This window comes from Megalops cyprinoides, chromosome 1, assembly GCF_013368585.1.
Source record: "Megalops cyprinoides isolate fMegCyp1 chromosome 1, fMegCyp1.pri, whole genome shotgun sequence".
NCBI lineage: Eukaryota > Metazoa > Chordata > Actinopteri > Elopiformes > Megalopidae > Megalops > Megalops cyprinoides.
The window spans coordinates 33432016-33456893 of NC_050583.1; the positions used below are offsets into that span (position 1 = coordinate 33432016).

General features: G+C 44.4%; 1 protein-coding gene across 1 annotated transcript in view; it reads right to left on the bottom strand.

The window, feature by feature from the left end:
- rhbdl1 (rhomboid, veinlet-like 1 (Drosophila)) overlaps window positions 1-24878 on the bottom strand; it is a 49452-nt gene that overhangs the window by 11217 nt on the left and 13357 nt on the right. Inside the window, exons 3-5 of the mRNA XM_036542660.1 lie at window positions 17738-17962; window positions 15697-15845; window positions 15213-15325 (exon numbers count right to left, since the gene is read on the bottom strand). Of these exons, the coding sequence (XP_036398553.1) occupies window positions 15213-15325; window positions 15697-15845; window positions 17738-17962 (487 nt within the window). The remainder of the gene's footprint in view (window positions 1-15212; window positions 15326-15696; window positions 15846-17737; window positions 17963-24878) is intronic.

Below are 24878 nucleotides of genomic sequence, written 5' to 3' on the forward strand. Positions count from 1 at the left end.
CAGCGCCTTGGCCCAGTTTTAACTTCTTGCCAGAGCATTGCTTCCTTATGTTTACTTCTACCAGGTAATTATTGTTGAGCACGCCATAAAAGATCTGGAGAAAATTCATAGGCTTCCTTTCAAGTTTGAAGTTATGGGAGGCACTCATAATAGCTAATCTGTGTGATGAAGTCAAATGACATGAGCGAAAATACAAGAACAAAAAACTAAGAATTCAGTAGATTCCACAGCTAAGAGCTAATAAATTTCTGAAATCTCTGAGAACCGCACATCTTTATGGACTTCATTTATCTGTCATCTAAATAAGAATCCTGATAATAAATCTGGCCTCCTGTTTTGCAATTCAGAGTACATACTACTTGAATATTTACTTGGTGTGTTGGTGATGTTCTTTCTAGGGAAAAATAACACAGCCTTAAATACTGTTCTTAAACTGAATCCAGCACAGGCTGCAGTACAAAATACTAATAAAATAAAGGGCATACTGTCGTTCAGGTGTGTAAGAAGGGGGTGGGGGCATGTCCCACCTACAATTTCAGAAAGATATTGTATGTTTCCCTGCTGTTTTTTTTTCCAAACCAGCATTACTGTTGTTTTTATTCAAGACTCATTCAGAATGCATAGGCTGCAATCCATACTCTATCATAACAGGTGGCAATATATATACAGTTGAAACCAGTCTGTACACATGGGAGAGGAAAAATGCATAAGGACCTCAAACAATACATAAAGGTGCTTCAGTGAGAATTATGAAATATTAGATAGCATTATGCAACACAGCATTATGAAACTTAAAGCTAATCAAATTATGTTGCAAAGTCTGGCTTACTTTGTGAACAGAACAGACTTCAACATCACAGTTAATGAAGTAGCTAATATTATATTTGACTTTTTGTATTCTTGCAACCATCACCTTTTATAGTCATATTTTATACACAGTTGATGTGTAATCAAAGTTATATTGGAATAACCCATAGTAGTTACCTAGTATAACTAATATTCTCTGCTTGTTCTCTGCTTGTTTCTTTTGCTGTCATTGTTACAGGTAAGTAGACAAGCAGGAACATCAATCACCATCAGGCAGAGCAGGAAGTTATTTATTATGTTCACTATGAGAAATTTAAGTCAGAAACATCTGGAGAGATTAACATATGTCCAGACTGTGGCAGATGCACAATACAACTGGAATGATATTGCGTGAGTTCTATGTCATCTTGTTGTGGCATCCTTTTAATGTGTAAGCCTAGTGCTTTGGTAGTGAAGCTCATTTCCAATGCATCTTTTGAATATGGATATTAGTTAGCATTCATCAACAGTTAAAGCAACACATCAACACATCACATATGTTGAAATTCTTTTAAAAAGGACTCTTTCTACTAATACAAGTTAAGGCCATGGGTAATTTATTTCTGACTATGACCCATAATGGAAAAAATATTTCCCTTGTCAAAATGCTCATAACATATACATAAAAACAGCATGTTTTAATTAATGTAGCAGAGTTTGAGGTAAGTCATTCGAGAAGCGTCCTTAAGTCAAAGCTATTTGTCAAATGAATCGCATCTCACAGCTACAATAAGGTTGCTTTATCATCAAGACAACGCAGTGCTGCTGCCAATATGGAGTAAATGACTTTGTTAATTCTCTGCCCCGCCTCTTGAGACTGAACACAAGTTCCATCTCCACCACTGCCAAGACTCAGCCCCGAAGAGCGGCAAACCACAGTACTCAATTCATTAATTTAATTAGCCATTATGAGGCCTCCTTCATTCCTGCCAGGACAAAAAACCAATGTGACAGACAGAGGATTCCACCAGGAGACTCTTGTCACCTCTGATGAGGAGTCTCTATCAGTGTACAGACACACCTGTATTGTCTCTCTCTCTCTCTCTCTACATATATATACACACACACACACACACACACACATACACACACACCACACACACAAAAAGATATGCATGCATACACACTCATGCCCTTCCTGCTCCATCTTCAATAAAGCTCAGACCCATTTGAGGTAATACAGATGAAACTGCATGAAAGGAATTTCATGCTTTAGCAAGGTATGCATTTGCTGTGTAAATACTCTCTTTCAACAAACATTAGCTTGCAATGTTATCTTTTATTGTATCATAAATAGAGATCCAATTTTACAGTATGTGCATTTGAGTAATAAATATGTGCTGTGATGTAAAATATACAGTGATCACTTATTGAAAAATATGTATTCTTAACCTTGTCTGCTTCCCTTTGCTTCAGTAAAATTCCATTCCCTTTGAAAGGTTTCCCCAATTTTCCATGTAGACATGAAAATGAGACCATCTTTATATTCTCTTCATGGAATTGTTTAATTTAAGTTCAAGATGCTCTATTTGTACACCCTAACCTCAGAAAGATCCATTTACAATGTACAAAAACTGCTGGTCTTGCAGAGTTATTTGCTTTTGTCAGCGTTCTCACTCTGTAGGTTGGCTTTCCTGGCTAATATACTAAAGGGAAAAGTGCTTGATCTGATTTATTTACAAAGCTGAAAGAGGCCTCCACTACTTTGTCCTTTCGGGTTAAATTGCCCATTGCACACTAGAAGAGAGTCCACTCAAAGCAGACACACAGAGGTTTGTGTCCTTGAGAAGGCGCTCTGGCAGGATTTCAGGTATGGCAACATCTTCTAATGAGACACCATCTAACGACTATAGTTATGCAATGTCATTAGTGGACACTGATGGAGGAGCTGAATGAGAATGGAGGAAGTCTGTCCTTCCTGGGAAAAGCTGCGACACTTCGCGTGGCATGGCAAAGGCTGTTCAATCACTTTCTTTCTGGTCCCAGTGAACATCACATTTTACCATTGGGCTTAAGTTCAAAGAGAGATTGTCTACTGTGTTAATTTGCAGGGAGTCATTTTGATGTAAAAGAAATTGAGGTGGAAGCGCAGACCCCTGTAAGCGTGTGAGCCGGGCATTCAGGTTCCACCTTTAAACACTGATCTGAGCACGGTTAAAGGAGGTCAGGCTCATCTGCCTCGCATTACACTTCAAAGTACTGCCCTTCTCTGTGAACAATCAGATCCCATGGTGCTCTCCTGTAGAACATGAGAGGGACATGACCTCAGGTGAATCCCACTGTGGCCGAGTGAAAACCTTCCTGGCCGAAACCCTCCTCAGCATTCAGCCCTCACCATCCATTTCCAGGTTGAGCTGGTTTTAGAGGACGACCTTGACGAGCCGGTTCTTCAGGGAAAGCAAATGAGAACCTCTGAGAAGCTATTACAGGGGTTTCAAAGTCCACCACATGGCCTGGATAGCAAACGTCCAAAGTTCACCGATTTTAACTGCTGTTTTCCCAGTTGCCAAAATCATGAACACGGTGTATGATTTACATTGCTGGTGTCTGGGCTCACACTTCCAAATCTGTCACTGGATATGGACTGCTGACGCTGGTGTGGAATACTCTTTGCAGCTGGGTGCAGGTTTTAAATAGAATACCTTGGACTGGCAGAGAACGTTTCATCCCAGTTCCATTTCTGCTTTAGAGGCACAGGGAAGATAAGGGATATCAAAGAAATATCCCCTCTCCTCCATATTTTTTCTTCCAACAGACAGATGCAATCTGCCCTCCTCATCCAATTGCATTTCTTTGCATCAATGAAATGAGGCGAAATGAAAACTTTGAGATGACCCCAGCAGAGGGAGAGGGGTGTCTCATTCATCCTGGCAGACTCCGCAGAGACCTGCCATTTTGAGTGAATGAGCTGAACTGGAAGACTTATTGAACATCAGTCAGCTTACTCCAGATCTCGCACAGAAAGAGAAGTGTGCTCAGGGAAGCATGCGGAGCGATAACATCTTGACACTCTCATTGTACAAAGGTCTCTAAAAACTATGTGACCAAGAGTACAAATATCTGTTCTGTATCGAATGTCTACACCCAAAAAGATGACCGGACATGACACGGATGCAGCTTTTTTGCATGACACACCATGTATAGCCAGCCCATATAGATGTGGAGCACATCCTCCTTAGCACAGGTATGCAAAAAGTGCATGTTTCCATTTTTCTTCTCAGAGGCAGATCAGTTCATCATCTGGTCAACTGCACTGCTGTCAGGGCTATTAAGTGCTGTTGTTTACGAATGGCCATTCTAGCGCTCAATTCTCTTGACACTAAACTGTTTCCCTTTCATTGGTCATTCAGCAAACAGCTGCTCCTGATCCTCTGTGTCCTTTCACATCAGGTCAAACACACCAAGAGGAGTGGGCAATGGGGAAAGAATACACACATGTATCAATATCAACCCACTTGTTTTCTCAGCTCACCTCTTCTGTCATAAAAGTATAAAGTATGCATTAAAGTAGAATCCTTGTATAATAAAAAAAAAACATACTTGCATACAGGTAATGATAAAGAGTACAGATTCGGAACTTTAAAAGTAAAATGTAGAAAATAGTAGTGTATGCTCACTGCTATTGACATAGCAGACGGTTCATGCAAGGAACTCATTTGGTTGTGATTCTGCCATAACAGTCAGCTGATTTTTTTCCCTCCAGTATCATCTTTATAAACGTACCCAGCTAAGAGTGCTTTATGTTTGCTGGGCTTACAGCTCCCTCCTCCAAAGAGCCTACACCTACTTGGCTGACAAGGAAATGGCAGCTACTATTTCTTTCAGCAGCTACTGTCATTTGCTGCCAGTGAGGAGTCAAAGGGGAGGAGAAAAAGACCAAGGGTAAATGTTACACTGTATTTCAGTGTCTCTGCACATGTACATAAAAAAACGGGACGGACATAAGCTATAGGAGAACTGTTAATTCACATGCAAAATGTTTGATATTTTAAGTTAAGGACTAATGGAGTTCTCAGGGATAATAAGGGGGGCGTTTTTGTAAAGTTTCAATAAAATCCATGCATAACTGACAGAGTTAGCAACCAGAAATAAAATGAACTATCAGAAACCTCTGAGACCTTCACCAGTGACTTTGAAATCAATATTGTTCTAGGAAACTGTTGGAACTGTTCATCTGAATTTTAGGGTGGTTAGTAATAATGTATCTAAAATACGTCAATATGATACTGAGAAATGTGGGAGCATAAGAGCTCAAGTGAGATAAGGGCAGACAGACTAATGTTAGCAGAACACTGATACACAGCTGATTCATGGGTTAGGCTTGTGTTTGGTCACTGGTGGGTCAATACAATCTACTGGCTAGGCATGCTGTGATAGTGGGGCCTTCAATGAACAGGTCAATCTCTTTCTTTATGTTCCCCACACTCCTCACTATCCTGCTGTTTTCCATGTAAACAGCCACATCATGTTATTATCTCTAGGGCTTATCAATACCCCTGCCCACCAGACAGGTCCCTGCCTGTGGGATCCTGGAGTGTCATGGTGTACATGTGAAATGCTATGGGATGCTATGTGCTGTTTCATTGACCGCTGTGCCTCCTCTCACCATCCTGTTCTCTCTTCCCCTCCCACGGTGCCTCTCACTCATCCTCACAGCTATGGGCCACAGGCCAGAGAAGTTAACTCACTGACCACACATCACAAGGAAATCATAGCCACCACCATGACAAAGACAAGGTCAAACTGGTTCCCTGGTACAGAGGGGAGGGCTTCACACTCTGACCACAATGCCTGGAATATTTATGGGGTCATAACACTCTCTTCATATTTTATTCCACGTTCATATGTATACACTCCACCTCTACCCACCTTAAGAAAAGTAAACAACAAGCATAGCACTAGTAGAGTACTTTCATGTCCACTCAGAAAAGGAGAAGATTCATAATATTTATGTTTCCTGGGTACACAAGGGGCGGCAGAAAAATCAATAGGCTCCGCGCACCAAGCTCATGGCGTCATCGTCCCCCAGGCTGCCCGGGGGGATCCATACCACACACACTGTCGAAAGAGCAAACAGAATTACATCTGAGGCCTGCCAAAGTCTCATCCATATATACAATTCTGTGTTTCATGAGCATCTTTCTGCACACCTCAGAATGCATTACTATTACACTCGGTGATCAAAGGGCCCTGATTTCATATCTACAGGCAAAGTCTACATCAACAGCAGCTCGTCTGGAGAGCAATGTTTATCTAATCCCCCTGATTATGTGCAGAATTTAAATGGGGGTGCGCTGGTAATGCTAAATCCCAGGGCAACAGCAGCAGAGGGGGATTGGCCAGCTCTGTGAGACAGAAATTTCCATCTCAGTGTGGATGTACATGAGGATTGGCTGCGTGTGCGTGTGTGTATGTGTTTTGTGAATGGATGTGCATGTGTACCTCACTCTCACCCACACTACCACAACAAAAGCCTGCTACAGCATCCATCCTAAAGAACAGGATCTGTATCACGCCCAACCATATCCCCAGTCATGACTGCTTTACGGCAGAAAGATGCACACACCCGCACACACACGCAGTCACACAAACACACATTTGTACTAACAAAAACCTTGAGCAGAAATTATTTACTACATAAGAGAAATAGGTGTCACACTGGAAATTGTTTCTGAAACTCAACAAGTCCTCCCATTCCTCTCATGCATGCTTTTATCATTAGCTTGTTATGTACCATTCAGAGGGTGCTGGGCAGCCTCAGCCATCACTGCACACCTTCTTTGCTGAGGGGAGGCCAAATAATCAATGAAAACTGTGATTGAATTTGTCTCTGTCCTGCACCATCCAAATGTTGCAAAGTATCCTGTTAGCCTGAGCCAGGGTTTGAATACATGGTTGAATGCAATACTGAATACATGGTCTGTATTTAGTACATTCCATTAACACTTAGACCATTATGATGAATAGCCAATTTAGGAATGTGTTGCTCTTTTTTGAATTAAAAAAAGAGTAAGATCTGAAAAATAACAGCTGCATATAGTACTCAGATTTGTTACCCAAAATGCACTGCAAAGCACATTGTGAGATTGTAGAGGGATCTGTGTTTTGCTCTCTGGAGGTGTGCTGCAGCAGCTTATTCCCTCTGCTCGGAGTGCTGGCGGTGCCCTCCCCATCTATTCTGTCAGAGCTGGGCTATAATTGCCCCTGCGCCACACTCCCCAGCCCAACATACAGATTTACACTCCTCCACAGGGTCTGTGGCGAAGCTCCCAGTGCTGCCACTGACTGCAGCACGGGACAACATGATGTCTGTCCACCTTGATTTAGGGTCACCATGGTTTGAAACATCTACGAGGTTTCAGGACGGTTCAGCCATTGTGCGGATGTCATTGGGATGGACCAGTGGAAGATGCTGGGAGTGGAGCCTGAGCGGTAATAGGAACATCACTGACAAAAAGAGCTGGAGACCTATGAAACACGAGGCCCTGAAGAACACTCTTTACTAAGGCAGTGTGGAGACAAGCTGTGGATTACCATAATTACACTGCCTGCTACAGCGCTGTACAGACTCAAGGTGACCTTGTATTCAGAAGTAACGTGCACGCACATCAGTGCCGGCATACCCTGTCTAGATGAATCTAACAGATATTCACATGACCTAAAGCCATGGGCAGACATACTGGTCAACAAGCAGACTGCTTTGTTTAGACCTTCAACAAAACTCAGGCACAGCGGTTGCTGGGGGTTATGGCTGGACGGATAGACAGAACTTCGTTGGCAAAGCCCTTCTCCCTCCCTGTGCCTTTCTCTCGTTATCTCTGGGTAAATTAAAACCCCCGTGCTTCAGAAGTCCTCAAGGCCGAGATGTGGAGGTCTGAGTCACCCCCCCTCCCCACACATTTGGAGTGATTTACTCAGCCTTCTGGTCTTCCTCTTCAACCACAGAACTGGCTGTCCTCTCCCCAACTCGCCGGCTCCTCTCACCCAGCATCTGTGATTTACGCTGCTCCTCCTAAACTCTGTCCTCCGGCCATGAAATAAGGAGGGAGAAGTGCTGTCGCCCCACACGAGCCAAGACCGTCATTAGAGCCCAGACGGAGTGCTTGGCGGCAGCGGCAGATGGAGCCCCAGCATCGTGTGGGGGGAAGCTCCAGGGACGGGATTGACTGGTGAAATGCGGACCCGTAGTGTGGATGTACAATACATTAAGGAGAAGACATGGTAACTACCTTCACTGAAATATATTTCATTTTGTGTCAACTCTTAATGATTAGCTTTCTGCAAAGATGGGCAGGGATATCTCTGAAGAAAAAAAAAACATAAAGCATTCTATGTAAATAGAAAAATGAAAATGCATTTTATTTGTATCACTTATAAAAGACTCAGGGAAAAAACTCCACTGTGATTTAAAAGCCTGATAAAAAAAACACTTCACCACACTGTGCTCTTTATTACCACACCTTCCGTCCCCAGAGAGATGTGCATACTGCATCATATGACCGTACAGTAGTTCAGTGGTAAATGAGCTTCCACGTTGCATTTAATCTTCAAATGGGTTTCAGATGGGTGCGTGTAAGCAGGCGTGTTAGCCTACTCTGGAATGCACAATTGTGTATAAACCTTTGTAGACAATGCGTGATTAATCTTTCTCTCCTGCTACTCCTGTCCCCTGGTCTACTTGGGACCGGCTGACTGCTTTTCAGAAAAAAGTCAGTTTTTCAGGGAGAGTTGCATGAGGAAGAGGAATCAATGAGCCGCAAATCAGCTCTCCATCCAGTCCCTTTTGTGCCCATTATTTGGATCTTCACTTCAAGAAGCCTGCTCACTGATTCTGTCAACATTACAGTCACCTCAGGAGCTGCTGACGGACCTCAAGCACGCTATTTAGCGTGTCCTTACATACTCGGATGACAACATTAAATGTCCCTCCCCAGGCTCAAAATGGTCCCGTTCTACAAAGAGTGATTCTCCTGGGATTGCACTTCTCTCAGCCTGTGTTGGAGAGAGGAAAATAAGTCACCAATGCAGAGCTGGACTGAACCGCCCATAGTCAGGATGTGAGAAGTCAGACAACATAAAAGACCCATATACCTAAAGGAGTGCTGTGGCCGCAGAAAAACTCAAATCAATACAGTTCAACAGAATCTGAGGATTTAATAATCCCTGCACTTTTTCTATTCAATTGTATTGATCACTGGACATTATGAAATAGCACCTCTCAGTATGACCCACTAGAACAGTTATTTTGAAACATGCACAGACTGAAAGAAGGACTTTCATTAAAAAAGGGTGAATCAGCATTAAGGAATACACAAATCCCCTTATTATATGAATTCAGTTATTGATTTTGAGGCTGTAGACTTTTTTGTACATTAATGTCATCAAGGTAAATTTTAAAAAGGAACATGGTTATCACATGAGAACAAAGACAAATTATACCAAACATGAGCAGAATAATTGAAGCTCTACTCAGCCATTGAGATGTGGTACAATACAGCTGGCACTCTCCAATTAATATCACAGAGCACTGGGTGTCACTGATCTATACTTCCATGAGACTACTTTCTTTTACTGTCTTTCTCTGTGGTGTGCTTTCCCTAATAAATTAGTGCGGTTTACCAACAGTGACAGCTATGCCACCTGGACGATGAGGATGCTTACCTACCATCATTTTTTAAAGGTGAATGCTATTAAGTATATAAATATAGCACAACGGATTCATTTGCTGCTCATTCTAGCCTCCCAATCTACAATGTTCTACATGACACCAGGAGTTCAGCTTATCCTGGAGAATGTTAAACTGGACAGGGCTGTGCAATATGATACACAATAAATCATTCACATTCCTCTGTCCATTGGCACTGGCTTTTGCTGGCTATGTTAAAGGATGACTCATTATGGGACAGACATCTGACCACTCCTACTTAAACCTGAAATTAAGACTTCTATGATTAGTTCTATAGTAACAGACTGTTGTTCACTTGTGCATAAGTGTAGGAGCAGGGGAAGCTACTCCCTCTGTCAGAGCTAATTTTATTTTGGTTACGCCACATGTAACCGGGGAGAAAAGGAATCAGAATTATGGCAGCTAAAAGAATATGAGCATGCAGTAAGTATATGTCAGTAACACTCACCCCAGAAGCAAGTCTGTTTGAATCCCCAGTATTACCAAAACAGCAAACAGATAAATGAGTAAATATTTTACAGGATATGACTCATGCAATAACACACAAGGGCACAGTCTTAACCTAGCTTCTCCTAAAACCTGCATACAGAAACCCTGGAAACAGTCAGGTTTTACTAAGACACAATTGACAATAGCACAGTTCATCAAGGACTCCACATTACAGACAATACTCTTGTTGGATCCTCGCCTCACTGGTCTGGGAACAGTACCTCAGCTGGTCTCCATTTGTGCCCCTTTTAGAATGTCCCCAGCACCGCCTCCTCTATCCCAGGTGTCATCTGGGCCACTCCACACCCCATTTGTTTCACCAGAGCAGTGGCTCTCCCCTGTATTTATTAGCACAAATATTCATTTCGAAATCCACCACTCTTTTATGCTTTTCTCCTTTTTATACAACCCTGTTTTGGAATTGTCCACTGTTTATTAGGCTCAACTCACTGTGACGATGGGCATGTTCATGCAGATGCACTGAAGACAACAGAATGCAATCCTCCAACAGCTATTCTTTTTCACTACAGGTCACATGATACATAACAGTGAAATGAGCACTCATTGGAGGATAGGCACTACTCCACTGTCATAATCCTAGCAATGATCTGGTACATGAGGAAGCACTGGGTGCCTGAGAGTGGTCAGATGAGTAAGCACTGGCTCACTTCTCTACCCCTGTCCCTGGAAGAGCTGAGCCCGCTGTGGGCTCCCGGACATTGACAGCAAATAACACAGACAAACTCCTTTCAACTGAGCCACTAACGTGCCCTAATAATCCAGCACTGTGAGTTTTATTAAATGAGCACATCTCAGATTATGAAAGTGCACCCTTCCCTGCCACATACCTTTAGTCCTGTAATTATACATAATATAGGGTACTCTTGTTTTGCTTTTTGTTTATGCTGGGTTTGACTTCATTATTTGATTATGAACATAGCTGTGTCTTGAAAGGGATAAAAGAAATCAACATGTGTAGTGGTTATATTGACCAGTACAAAAACATAACTTACAGATATATTATTTTCAGTGGATATTTTTGTGTGCCATTTCACCTAGCCAAAGCATTACCTGCTCACTAGAATCAGATTTCTTAGACCTTGGCACTGAGCCTTTGGAAGTGGTTTGAATAGATATTTTAGATCAATTTTATTATTTCTCCAATGTGGTTGAAGAGAGTTGTGTTGAATGCACTACTGGGTACATTGTACTTGCAGTCAATAAACAATGTCATGCAGTACTTTCAAATCTAATTGAAGTAAGTGAGTTGCTAAAATTGAGAGCAAGTGAATAATTGATCGGTTTGTGGTTTGAAATGTTGTCTTGATCAGCACTGTGCGGATGGAAGATGAAAATGCAGATGAGAAAAACATTGTTAAAAACTCATGACCTCACTCATGAAGCATACGCATAAATCTCTGCCTCATTTATTTTTTAAACACCACCTCCACAGTGGCTCCATTGCCTTCGGTAATTTGAAAATACATCACTTTCATAATCCTATCAATAAAAAGACACAGAGCTGTAAATGACACTATAATCACCAGTGCAGAGAAGTTGATGAAGGCTGAAACTGCAGTTTTGATTTTCTAACTTTTAACAATTAAAATGACAACAGTTGTGATGTTATACTGGACAAAGGACTGTGTGAACACACTTAACACATGGTGAAGTGTTTTTGGAATTTTCCTAAGAGTTGGTCCCTTCCTGCCACCAGCTGCTGCACTGTGAATCGCTGATAGCCGTGTCAGAGAGATATTTAAGAGGTCAAACAGCCACAAACAGAACGCAATAAGTGAAGCCACCCCATGCCTCTCAGTGCTGTAGCTCTCCGCAGTTTGCCTTAGCGTCAGTTCTGTGTGCGTGAACATGATGAGGCTTTTTAAGTGGGAGGTAAAGGAGCCCTCCAGCACGCGCATGCTGTGTCGAAACTACACAAAATGGAGGCATGATTACAACAGCAAACAGTACAGAGCATGAATACGGCACAGGACTTGACTGAGTCTGCAAAATAAAATATAAAACACTGCTGAGTTTGACCAAGTAATCAGTGCCAGAGAGCAGTTTCCATTACGCACAATCAGTGGCAGAGAATTCTGGGAGCTGAGAGACGTCAATGCAGAGAGGATTTAAAACTGTTGGTTACGGTGCTTTCATTTAGGTATGCAGGAAGGTCGCACACACACGCACACACAAACACACAAACACACATTGGTATGGATGTTTCTTGGGACAATGCTCATCTCTCAGGATAATCTTCTGAGCTGGCACCGAGAAACTCAGGAACGAGAGCTTTTTTCTAAGAACACTCTCCGTTCCCTCTGATCACATCGGCAGCTCACGATAATCTGCCACTCAGGCTCAAAGAGAGAGGTTTGCTTGGGGAGAACAACGGTTAGTAAGCAATCAAAGTGCCTTCCAAGAGAACAGAGACATGCAGGGATGCTGCCGTGATGTAAGTGGATTCTCAACTCACCACAAAATAAATGGAAATGATGCTGAAAAATTCCTCCAGCAGTATCTTTTCTTCATAAAGTCTCAGACCGACCATGGCAAATGTGACTTTGTGTTGAAATCGCCTCCTACATGCTCTTACCTTGAACGAAATGTCAGACTTGTCAAACCCGATTGAAAGAGAGGCCTTTGAGGAAAAGCTCAAATTACACATTGGAATTCATCCTCCGAGTCACCATCTCAATGTACCTGAGAAAAGAATCACTTTTCACAACTGCGCATACATTTCTATCAATAACTGTGGGGGTGACCCAAGCCGACTGTTACTAAAGTATGTTCACCTGATAAATATTCTCTCTTATTTTCTTTTTCTTACATTTAGCACAAGCAACAGAGCAAGTTATGGACCATCCATAGCAATGATGGTTCTGCAACACTAGGCATTAACCGCACAAGATCCAGACCAGAATCTTTATCTCTGCAGACCCGTGTCTGAGCAGGAAAGTAAAGGCAACAGGTTGTAGTCAGGGAAGTAAAAGGGAAGTAAAAGCTTCCCTGCAGTTACTAATCATGCAGAAACCCCTTCCTGCTTCCTCTGCATCATCAGCCTCTGGTATCCAGAGCCAGGAGAGGTCCGTAGGCCCAGTTCACATGCACCCTGTGGTGTGTCACCCCCCCCCCCCCCCCCCCCCCAATGAGCAAAAGCCAGCAGCTGAACCCCCAACTCCCCTCTCCTCCCTCAGCTCCACTTGACCTCCTAATTGTGAACCGTGAGCCTGCCTCTCTGATCGCTACTCCCTAAACGCCACGCTTCCCAACTCATCCTCCTGTCCCATCGATCCTCAGCCCCCACCATACTGAACGCGGGCTTTCTCCTCTACAGCTCAATCAGACAGAGGATCAACAGCAAAGGCACACCAGGGATTTCTCAGATGCTTTAAAGGTTCCCCAGAAATGAGCCTCTCTCAGACTTGCTCTCGCTCAATCTGTGAAATAAATCAAAGATGAAATTATTTATGAGAGTATAATTGTACAAGATTGTCTGTGAGCACATATGTTCTTTGGACATTTGTGCATTGAATACAGTAACTGACAGTGCACATCACATGGAAACACAGGAGGGGGGTTTTCATTTCAGCTGTAAAGCTGGCATGTCATTGAGAAACACTGAAATATTGATCGCCTTTTGAAAAACAGTAGATATGCGAAGCAGATATTTGCTGAAAAATGCATTGCCATCATTTTCACATTTCTGAAAGGATTGAGGAAAAATGCATATGAATGTAGTACAAACTGAACATCGTCCCTTTCATGTCAAGAAGAGAAAGCCTGCCGTTCAGAAAACAATTCACTAAATATACATCAAACTCGCAAAGCAAAAAACAAAAGGAATGCAAAATCAGTAAGAGGCACCGGGGTCTACAAATCAGTGTCAATGGGTTATGATTACAAGTGATGTGGGAATAGAAAGTGCCAGCTTTGTGGAGGGAGCAAAATCAGGGGGCTGCGCATTGCCTTTGATGAGAATGAGAGAAAATGAGGTTTGTTGCCAACAGACACTCCGGTCGACACACTTATTGTCATGTCCTACCGCTCTGACAGTTGAGGCTCAAGTGTTTACAGAGTCTGCTGCAGGGTGGGAGGAGAGCTGGCATCGGGGCAGTGAGTTCACAAGCCTGGTTTTACAGCAGGTTCAGGATGTGTCTGGAGAGTTGTGTTTGGGAAATGAGTTGGCTGGACAGAGAAGGGTAGTGACACAGAAGATCCTCGGGCCACAGCTGTTTGAAAGCTCCCTGGCCCAGGGAAGGGAACAGGCTGAGCGGGGAGATCCTCATACAATCTCCAGCTGACCCCAAAGGACCAAACTTCTGTTCTCCAAATGTGAAGCTAGTGGGAAAGACAACCTCAACAACCTCTAATAACCAAAGGGGTTGGACATACTAAGAGTTTAGTAGCCATCTTTGTCAGGTTCATATAATTAGGACGTGCCCAGCAAAACCAGGTGCACTAAGAGAGACATTGAAATTGTGAAAACGGCATGTATGTATGTTCTCACTGTAACAGGGTATCCACTGAAAGTAATTATATAAGTGAAGGCAGCCACAGAATATCAATTTAAATATTGTTAGCAACCATTAACCGCTCGTTTTGGGGTATGACTAAACATTGAACAAGTGTCAGGATCTGGAAGTCTGTAAGCAGTAGGCACAGTCACCTTTAACAACATGACCAACACTTGTATAAGCAAGAAATGCTCTGAAACCAGCAAGCGTACACAAATCATTCAATTTGTGATTGAAGTGACTGCTCAAGGTTTTACATATAGTCATTTGTGTAACAGCCAACTTAGACCCCTCATCTCCCTTCTTGATAAATAAACAGCTATTCGTAGGTAATGTAGGGATCCTGGGTGCCTTGCCACAATGTTAGTTATGACTCATTTGGAATCACACACAATTTGCACATTCACAGGCTGAACGTGCTTCGGTTTATGGTCTCACCTCACAACTTCCCAAAATGCATATTAAGGCCAACCCACACAAAGCACTTCAATACATGCTAGCACTCGTGCGGCGAATTAGTCCGTACAGTGAGGCATGAAATGGAAAAACGGGAAGCTTGTGTCACCTGCTGGAACACAGAGACAGAAATGCACAGTGAAACAGGGAGCCCCGTGTCGGTCACTACAGAAATGAAGCACAAAACGGGGTGCGCTGTGTCACCCGCGGGCACTCACCGGCCACCACGCCGGCCATGTAGAGCAGGCTTATGCGGAGGATGCCGTGCACCATCTCCAGCGGGACGCCGATCATTAGCTGCAGCAGTGCATTGAACCCCAGCTGCTCCAACCTGCAAGGGGCACGGGTCAGAGGCACGGTCACAAACTGTCTTCCTGGCTGTTCCCTGCACACAACGTGTCTGCCTTTAGGAGCTTTGTTACTCAGAAGACCAGCCTCAGTAGCTGTACTGCCAGACCTAATCAGAGCTAACTGCAAAAAACAGTTGAGTCACAGTGCGTTGAGTTCAGTTTTCTTGCATATTTTCACAGTTTCATGGTTATCCTGCTAGCTGTGAACACCTGTAGCACTGTTGTGATGCTGACATTGCTTGGGATATCTTACACGTTGCTTCTTGACAGACCCTTCGATGAACAGATCAACATCATAGTGAGCACTGTGCAGGTTCAGCAAGGGCCAAAAGAGGAGGAAGGTGCCTCTTACCCCACATGCATGAACATGTAGCTGAAGAAGCGCCACACCTGCGCTCGGTGTCCGGGGTGATAGACCAGTGGGCTCTTCATGAAGTCAGGCTGGTATGTCTGCAGCACCCATTTATTCAGCATGATGCCGTAGCAGAGGAACACAATGATCTGGGGGAAAGGGGGGTCAAATATACATGACAAAGGACTGCAATTATAAGCGATTTAAGTCAGAAAATGTATTTTGTGTGCTCAAGCAGGCCTGCGCAAAGAAGGTCAGACATTCACAAAGCAACACGTTTGCCTCCACGCTTCAGAATATTCAGTATAGGTCATTTTATACAGTAAATAGCATATATGTAGCAAATATCCAAAAGAAACAGCCCATAATGTCAGTAATGTATGGTTTACATGGAGGTGCACTGCTTAAAATGACACTCAAACACTAACCAGCACACACACACACACACACACACACACACATATACACAACAAACACAAATTAAATAAATTTGTTTGACAATTTATTGTATTCTACTGCCCTATTCCTCAGACTTGATGATGTCTTAAATAGACTTGACAATGGACTTCGCACATCAAGATCTGCAGAGCAGAGCTCAGATGACTGGGTTAAATCATTGTACCAAAGGCAAGTCAGCTAATTCCAGTTATACTACCAAGGTTCCCCTTGCCAGGCGTCTATCCCCCCTTCAGCCTGAGGTAGAGCTGTCCTCAATGACTGAACACTGGTGCCAGAGTAAAGAGCCATTAACTTCACATCCACTCCAATTCACTCGCAAATTGCGTGGTTCAAAGTGTCTCCTCTGCGTCTCATAATTATGGGGGTCTGAGCAATTGCCCTGCCAAACTTATTTACACTGCAGCTTCAATGACAAGTGCAGAGGGCTTATTTTTTCCTCTGTTTTTGCTTAAACTTCAAATTTCAAACCTTCAGCCACAAATAGCAACCGGAGGCCAGCAGAATGCCACAACACATGAATGCACACATGCACGCAAAGCATGGACGCGCACAAACAGCATGGAAAATGCTTGGTGCTACGTGTGCTGTTTTACTTTTTCATGGAGCATTGAAGCAATATCCCTGGAAAACTAAATGAAAGCAAATGGAGCAGAGGGTTCATTGAAATTTATGAGGCCTTGCAAAATTAAGCCTCTGGTTTGTTATCTCTCCGGCCCAAGTGGTTATGCGAGCCGCATACAGACGTGTGCCTTCTGGGCTGTGGGACCAGCTGCGAAGGCTGCAGAACACCAGTGGGGGAACGCAGGTCAGAAGTACCCGTTTTTCATTCCCCTCCATTACAGTTTTATGAGACAGAAGAAAAACCCACTCTGGTCCTCTTTCGGGAGGGTCAGATGGAACCAGGGCTGGGAGAACAGATGACAGGCTAATCATGCATTCACACCGATCTGCTGTTTGGAGGGAATGGGGGGAACGGAGGAAGGCAGACGCAAAGCAGCACAAATGATTCTCAGCTCAGGGGGCTGAGGACTCATATGCAGGCTGACACTCCACACTGACAGAACAGTGCTCACTACTGCAGTGTGCTAAGCCAGGCTGAGGCTCCCTCAGACAGGAGCTCTGTGAATGTGATTGGCGCTTCACACTCAAACCTCGGGGGGGGGAATGGACCTGGCTTATTTCAATACAGCTGGTGAATTTAAATGTGTTAAGAGGAGGCCACAACAAAAGCATGAGGTTGGGAGGGGATGTAATAATTTAGTTCCTTTTTTTATAGAAAAAGTCTCTACTACAAGGATAGCAATATTAAGGTTCAGGTAACAGAAAGGGAACAAGATGTATTAGAGGTCACATTTTAAAATCCATAGAAGGGCGCTGTCATCACAGTTTTGAGCTGAGTACTTGTTTAAGTAAATAATGAACAAAGAAGGGAATGTTGTGAACTATGTATATTTCTTAAGTAAGTGTAAGAATATACACAGAACTGCTTATATGAATAATAATAATAGTGTAATAGTAATAGTAGTACAGTACCCATTGAATGGCCTTCAGCTCTTTGCTGTGCGTATGAGAGGCCGCTCACCTGCACCACGGTGATGATGGCCATGAAGATGGGCGGCGGGCACAGGCGGTTCTGGTGGAAGTACCAGCGCCTGTCGGTCTCGCAGGGCAGGATCTCGTAGGCGACATAGCGCACGAAGCGCTTGTAGACGCCCAGGCCCGTCTCGTCCAGCAGGATCTCCCGCTGCAGGGTGCGCCGCCCATTGGCGATGGCCCGCCTGAAACTGCTGGAGCGCTTACTGCTCATCTGAGGAGACAGAGAGAGGAGTGAGGGTGCATATGTTTACTTACAGTCAGAAAGCCATTACATTAGTGTCATTTAGCAGACATGCTTATCCAGAGCGACTTACATACAGTATGTTACCATGTTTACTGAGGCAATTGTGGGGTAAGTACCGTGCCCAAGGGTATAACAGCAGTGCCCCAGCAGGGAATCGAACCAGAAACCTTTTGGTTACAAGCCCTGCACCTTACCACTATGCTACACTGCCACCCCAGATAAAGAGACAGAGAAAGAATAAAAAGAGAGAGAGAGAGAGATAGAGAGAGAGAGAGAGAGAGAGAGGATGACGGGGGGTGAGAGGCAGAAAGAGAGGAAAGAAAGAGAGATGGAAACAGAAAAAAAGAGACAGTTCAGTGCTGATTTGTATGTGTGTGTTAAATGCTAGGGAGCATATTCTGCAATCCTTGATTAAATGTGAAGACAGCCACTTACAGCAGGAGACAAATACTTCCAATCCACTTGCTCATCACTAACTACCATTTCTCTCAGGATGAAGCAGACTTAGATACGACACAGGCTGCAAGAACAAACTGCAGCATGTAGAGAGATACAAAAGGGGGAAACAGCTGTCAGCAAGAAACACGACTAACGCACGCCGCACCGCTGACATCTGTGTTTAGCCTCCTTTCTAGAAGCTTCTAAAGCAAAGTGCACATGTGCATTACCTTGATAAAACCCCACTCAGCAGCAGAAATTATTTAAGTTTGTTTCAACAAGCAAAGACAGTTCCTCTTTTTCAGTGGATTCCCAAAATAACTTCAAGCGGTCTCCCCTTCAAGAGCATGTTGTCATTGCGGCATAGCTCTGTGGGAGATGTGGCTATGAAACATGAACAAGCTTGTGTGTCACAACCCGGGCGCTCTGGGGCGATCTGTGACAGCTGAAGAGAGGCCTGCAGTTATCACGGAGGTGAGCTCTCCGTGAGCTCTCCTCATACCACCCGTGCCTGGCCTTACCTGATAAGTGTGCAAACACTGATGCCCTTTTCTGAGATCAGTCAATGCAGCACCATCCTTCACCGGTCTGGCAGAGACCGCACACACCTTAATTATTCACTACGTCCATACTGTTTGCACTCTCTAATCCAGAGATGCAGCTCTTAAAACCATTCTCTTTTTGTGAGCTTCCCCCACCACCAACTATCGAATGTCAGTTCAGAGAGCTACTTTAGTTGGCCTTTCCTGGAGAGGAATGGAGTCATTACAGCTTGTTCCCACAGAGCCCGCAGAGAAGGAATCGGGAATTCAAATGTCATTGTCTTCACAGTGCAGGGGTGTGAAAACATGGCTAGCGCTTTTCTCCTGGGTACCGCTGTAGCCTGGTAAGGTCATGACGACATTCATAAGGGACTGAAGTGGCACTGGTGGTGATTTGTGAGTCGTCAGCATTATGTGACACCTGACCTTTGAGACCCAATCAACTAATCAACAGGGGCTGTGAATCTTACTGGACAACAAGTGTGCTGATATGGGGATTGGAGGGTTTCCTTGCTACAGAGAGAATACCATCATAACACCAGTTCACACAGTAGACCTAAAACACTATGAACAACGACACTACATAAACATGTGCCACAGGACATTTTGCAATGGGATATGACCAACACATTATAGGATCAGTCTTTGTATTGACATTTCTATGAAGACATTTCTGTGTGGGAAAAGAGCTGCTGCACTGAATGGCAGAGCAGATAAGTATAAAACCTTAAAGAACAGGGTCCTCAGGTGTTCATTGAGGGCATCCATTAATGAGGAAAGAGATGGTGAGAGTAGAACAGAGATGTTTGCTGTTACACTGCGAACACATGGGTGGGCATAACTGCAGCAATCACTTAGGAGTCACTCAAGCAAGGCTCACCGACTTGCAGGGGAGGGGCTGCCGTAGTGTAAAGAGAAATTTCATTCAGGAACAAGCTATGGGGGCGATGGAAGGCACCGACACGGGCCACTACATGCTAAACCACGGTGCCAATTTTCATTTTTTGCTTGTTTGTCACCCCCTGTTTAAAATCAATACTAAATATCCCCTTCTGCCAGCCTGGCACTGCATCTGTACTTCTGGTGCCAGATCTCACTAGTGTCTTGCAAATCTCAACAGGCGGTGACTATCTCCTCCAGCAGTACTACTACCTCTTTATTTTTAGCTCCCTTCCTTAATCTGCTATTTTAAATCACGGACAGAGACAACAATGAGTGGAGGAAAAAAAAAACGCTATGATCCAGGGACTCCTGCCAATTACTAATAACAAAATAACAACACCCACACAATCCCTTTGTTCGTGTGGTATTATTTGGGCAGAACTACATGAGACTAACCTCTGAGTGAACCAGCTAATTAAATAAGTGGGAAAATGTGAGGACAACAAAGAGATTGTGGTGCAACAGTTTCCAAAATTTTGCACGACAAATCAGAGAGCACTGCATTTCAAACGGGTCAAAATGGGTACCCAGGGATAATGGAAATTGGCCTGAAAGACAGGAAACAGTTATTGCCTCAGACACAGCATTAACATAAAGGAACAAAAACAGGCCATGCTAACAATGATGAGAGTGTAATTACCTTGCAGTGTGGCATGAAACTGACTGCCTTTGAGGACACAGCCACACTGACCTCCTGTTACACTGTAACTAACAAGCGTCAGAGTCACCAAGGAGCCCACTCGGGCCTGTAGAAATCAATAATAATCAATTTGCTGTTGCTTATCTTCTAATTACATCTGCATATGGAACATTAGCATGAAGGAGACTGAAACTACATCTGCAAAGCTATTGAAACAAACAAATAAACAGAATTGGAAAAATAAATATATAATGAGCTCACCAGCTCTGAAAAGGAATAATTTTGAATGCAGAAATAATGTTCAAAGCTGGCAATGGTGTCTGGGAAAGAATGCCCAGAGACACATATTGGGTAATTATGATGCTGAATTGAACAATGAATAAGTTGGGCCTGCTGTGTGATGATAACCACAGCCCAACTGCTGTTCCTGCAACGCCATGATGAAAAGCACTGCCACTCACTGGTGAAGGCATGCATATATTAGTAAGAAAATAAGGTCAAATAAGCACAATGACAGGTGTAGTTAGGAGACAGAGGTAAAGGACAAAACAGAGAAGAATGGGACGTTCTTGGGGCTTCACATGCTTTGGGATGAAATACAAGGCTGGGGCACATTCTTTTGCTTTAGTCATGTTTTGATCTTCATCTCTCTGTGTAGGAAATAGGAAATGAAGAACATTGTGTGTCTGTGTTTGTGTGTGTGTGCGTGCACCTGTGTGTGTGTGTGTGTGTGTGTGTGTGTGTGTGTGTGTGCGTGTGTGTGTGTGTGTGTGTGTGCGTGAGTGTGTGTGTGGTTGGGGGGTGGGGAGACATTCGAAAAGTACATGGGTGTTGTACTTGTATTTCATTTGTTACCACAGTTTGATCCGCTGCATTCATGTGGATGGTTCATAAGGATCTGATCATGGCTTGTTCTCCTAAACACCTGCTGCCTTTTTTCAGGTTTATGCATTTTAGCATCCCTGGGAGACACACTTGTCATCCCGCCTTACATTACAACTCTCTGTAATGACAGCACTAAGTGAACATTAATTCCCTTTGAAGTGAGGACACGAAAGCGTGAGCAGACAATGAAACGCGCTGCGTCTTCATACAGGCGCAGAGTGCGTGACTGCTGAGCCCCACAAGACATTTGTCAACTGGATGCCACTAAGAGTTCTGTGTCACATGACGTGATAGTGCATCCCTGTGAGTACCAGAGAAATCAACGTCTGAGTGTGATGGTTTTCGTATCACCAGAAGCACCACAAATCCTCCAGCTAACACAAAGGGTCTGCTTGTGGAGAGTAATTAATGAGTGAGCGGTTGCACTTGATCCGCAACCTCACTGCGACCAAACGATAACAAAATGCCCTGTGGTTACCTTTCCCTGGTGTCCATCCATTCCACCAAGGCTCTGAAGTGCTTAATGTTTCAGAAGACTTTAAGGTACATTTAAGCACTGACATGGGGTATACTTCAGTTATGACTGGCTTCTGAGAGCTAACAAAAAGGATTACAAGCAACATTTAGTGGCTGTGATCACAGGCGGCACACTGGAGAGAGAAGGACGCTCAGGACAGAGCTGCGAGACAAGGCTGAGGTATTCAGTTTGAACAGCGCTACCTACTTTACACATATCCACCAAATTTAGCACCTCCGCAGAGATGACTGAGGCCTCACAGAGACTGGACTAATCCCCTTCGCCCCTCCCTGTGTGCTGCTGTTCCTCCGTCACGTACAGCTAGCAGAGGGCCCTTTGATTTGGTTTTTTTGATTTTTTTAAATACACAGGCATATGGTTAGTTTTGTGTGGAGGCAGGGTGGCACAGCCCTCAGCTGATGGGAGCGTGTGCTGGAATCACTGCGCCCCACTATAAATATAAAGCGGCTCTTGGCGCTGCTTCTGTGTGAATCGTTCCCAGATAATCCTTTTGTTCCCTTCAGCTGGGGCCAAGTCCACAGCGTTGCCACCCAGGCGGAGGAAGTGGACGGCCCTAGTGGAGCAGGGGAATTATCCTGTGAGCATCAGCATGCATTACCCTGATGTAGGATAAAACTGCCGTTTAAAGGGGCTGGGTTTTGCACCAACAGGACAAAGCATACACAGAGATGTACACATCCACACTGTCTTTCACACACACACACACACACACACACACACACACACACACACACACACACACACACACACACACACACAGTGAGGTGCATTGAATTTTGGGGGCCTCACTCACATAGAGCAGGCACTGGAACAAACTCCAGTGGGACCTGCACTCTCCTCCCTGCTGCCTGTTATCGGCTGACCCAGATGTGCATTCTGTATCACAAAAAGTCTTTTAAGATGAAAGTTCACCTGCATCCAGAGTCACACCCCCCCCTTTCCCCACCAAAAAAAAAAACCCAGAGAAACATGCTTTGTGTATTAAGTATAAGGGTCTAAAAACCTCAGTTCCCAGACACTCAAGTGAAGTGTTCCTGTCCGAAGGAGAAATGCACCTTAGAGCAGAGAGCTCCAGGCACGAGGAAGCACAATGGTGGGGCACAGAGAGGGGGAGCCTCACCCGCTGCAGGAGAGCATTCAGTGCGAAAGACCTGCACAATCTCTCTGCATGTGCGATCACCCTCACTGCTCAGATTGCCCGTACCAAAGTGTTAAAACTCTCGAACGTGGCACCATAGCCACAGTGTAGGAGACGCGGAAAAAAGACAAAGCGGGATGAGCCAGAGGACACGTGGCGCAGCACGCCTTGAACAGCTCAGCAGCCTTCCCTCCTTTCTCTCCTCCTCCCACTGTTCCCCTCCTCCCCCTTTCCTCACTCCCCTCCTTCCTCGGCTCCTCTCCCCCTGCCCAGAATTGTAATGAGCCGTTGTTGTGCTCTCTTTCTGTGCAGGTGGAGTGGAGTTGAGCACATGATAATGACATTGTTAACCCCGGTTAACCCCGACGTGGCATGGAGGAAGCCCGCGGCCTCGGCGTCGCTGCCTGCTCTCTCCTTCAGTGCACGTGCCTTGCAGCTGCAGACGGCAATCAAGATTCATGGAAAGCGCTATCCTCTCCGCTCTTTCTTCCTGGCATCATCACTATTAATTACTGCGCAGCTCTGGGGGTTCGACACTGCCAAGTCTGCCTTGTTTAGCCAGGAATTATCGATGCAACACTTAATTTTGGCCCCGAGTTTTTATTTCAATGCCCTCCAATCTGCACACCCCTCTCCGCAGTTAGCGGATAATTCAGTTAACAGCAGGCCGGGAGGTGGTAGCGGTGTGGCTGAGTAGGGTGGCGCGGAGCAGGTCTCAGATCTGCTTGCTATGCGCAGCCCTGTTGCACTGCACCTCTGCAGGGTTTGTCAGATTCAAATGAGGTATCGATAGCAGCTCTGACGATCCCATGCTTGGCAGTTGACAGGGAGGAAACTGTTCACGCCTTTGTCTCCCCTAAATTGGATTATTTGAGCTCTCTGTGTGTGTGTGTGTGTGTGTGTGTGTGTGTGTGTGTGTGTGTATGTGTGTGCATGCCTATAGGAGAACAGTTCCCTGGTCTAATCAGAGCTGTGGAGTATTGATTCTGCAGGTCAAGAGTAAGTAAGAAGGCACTGTTTTCTAGTGAGAAAGAAACTCTTTCTTTTCTATCAAAATAAGGTGTTACTCGATGGATGGTGCTGTGGAACTTCAGTCTCATCCACTTCCCATACTGAGTGTGGCCATGACTGCTCCTTCATGATGGACATTACAGTACTCACAGCTCCAGCAGGAAAGATTAAGAACAGGTTTAAGAACATTACTTCTGTTGGTTCTTCACCATAAATCCACTTGGTCCTTGTACCTGTATGTGTCCAGCTCACTCCAGCTCCAATCAAAATAAAGAATCCATCTCATGGCTCAGATTTGATGACAGGTGTAAATGGTCTCAGGGCAGTCACTGTTAGAATGATTGAGATTTACTTCACAGATGTGTGCTGCTATGCTCCATTAAGGAGGCATTATCCATCCAAACAATACAGGTACAACACTCCCAATTATTTAAAAAGGCCTAATTGTGTCTGCACTCTGCCAGTGTTATTCTTCCGTAGAACTATCCAGACTCCACCCTGCTGCTCCACAGGCTACACAGTTCAGGGCCCCCCTTTCATAAGCTCCCACAGACTGCCGTGACCCTGCGCTAATGCTTGTTTATCGTGTCAGATGTTTGTTTTCATTGTGTTCCACCCCCTCCCAAAGTGGAGATTCCCCTGTGTCAGTTTGCACCGCGTTTGTTATTCATGCCCGAGGCGAGACTGATGGAGCTCTCTCGCAGAGATCTGGTAGCGGGAACAGCAGGATACGTCAAACACATTTCCAG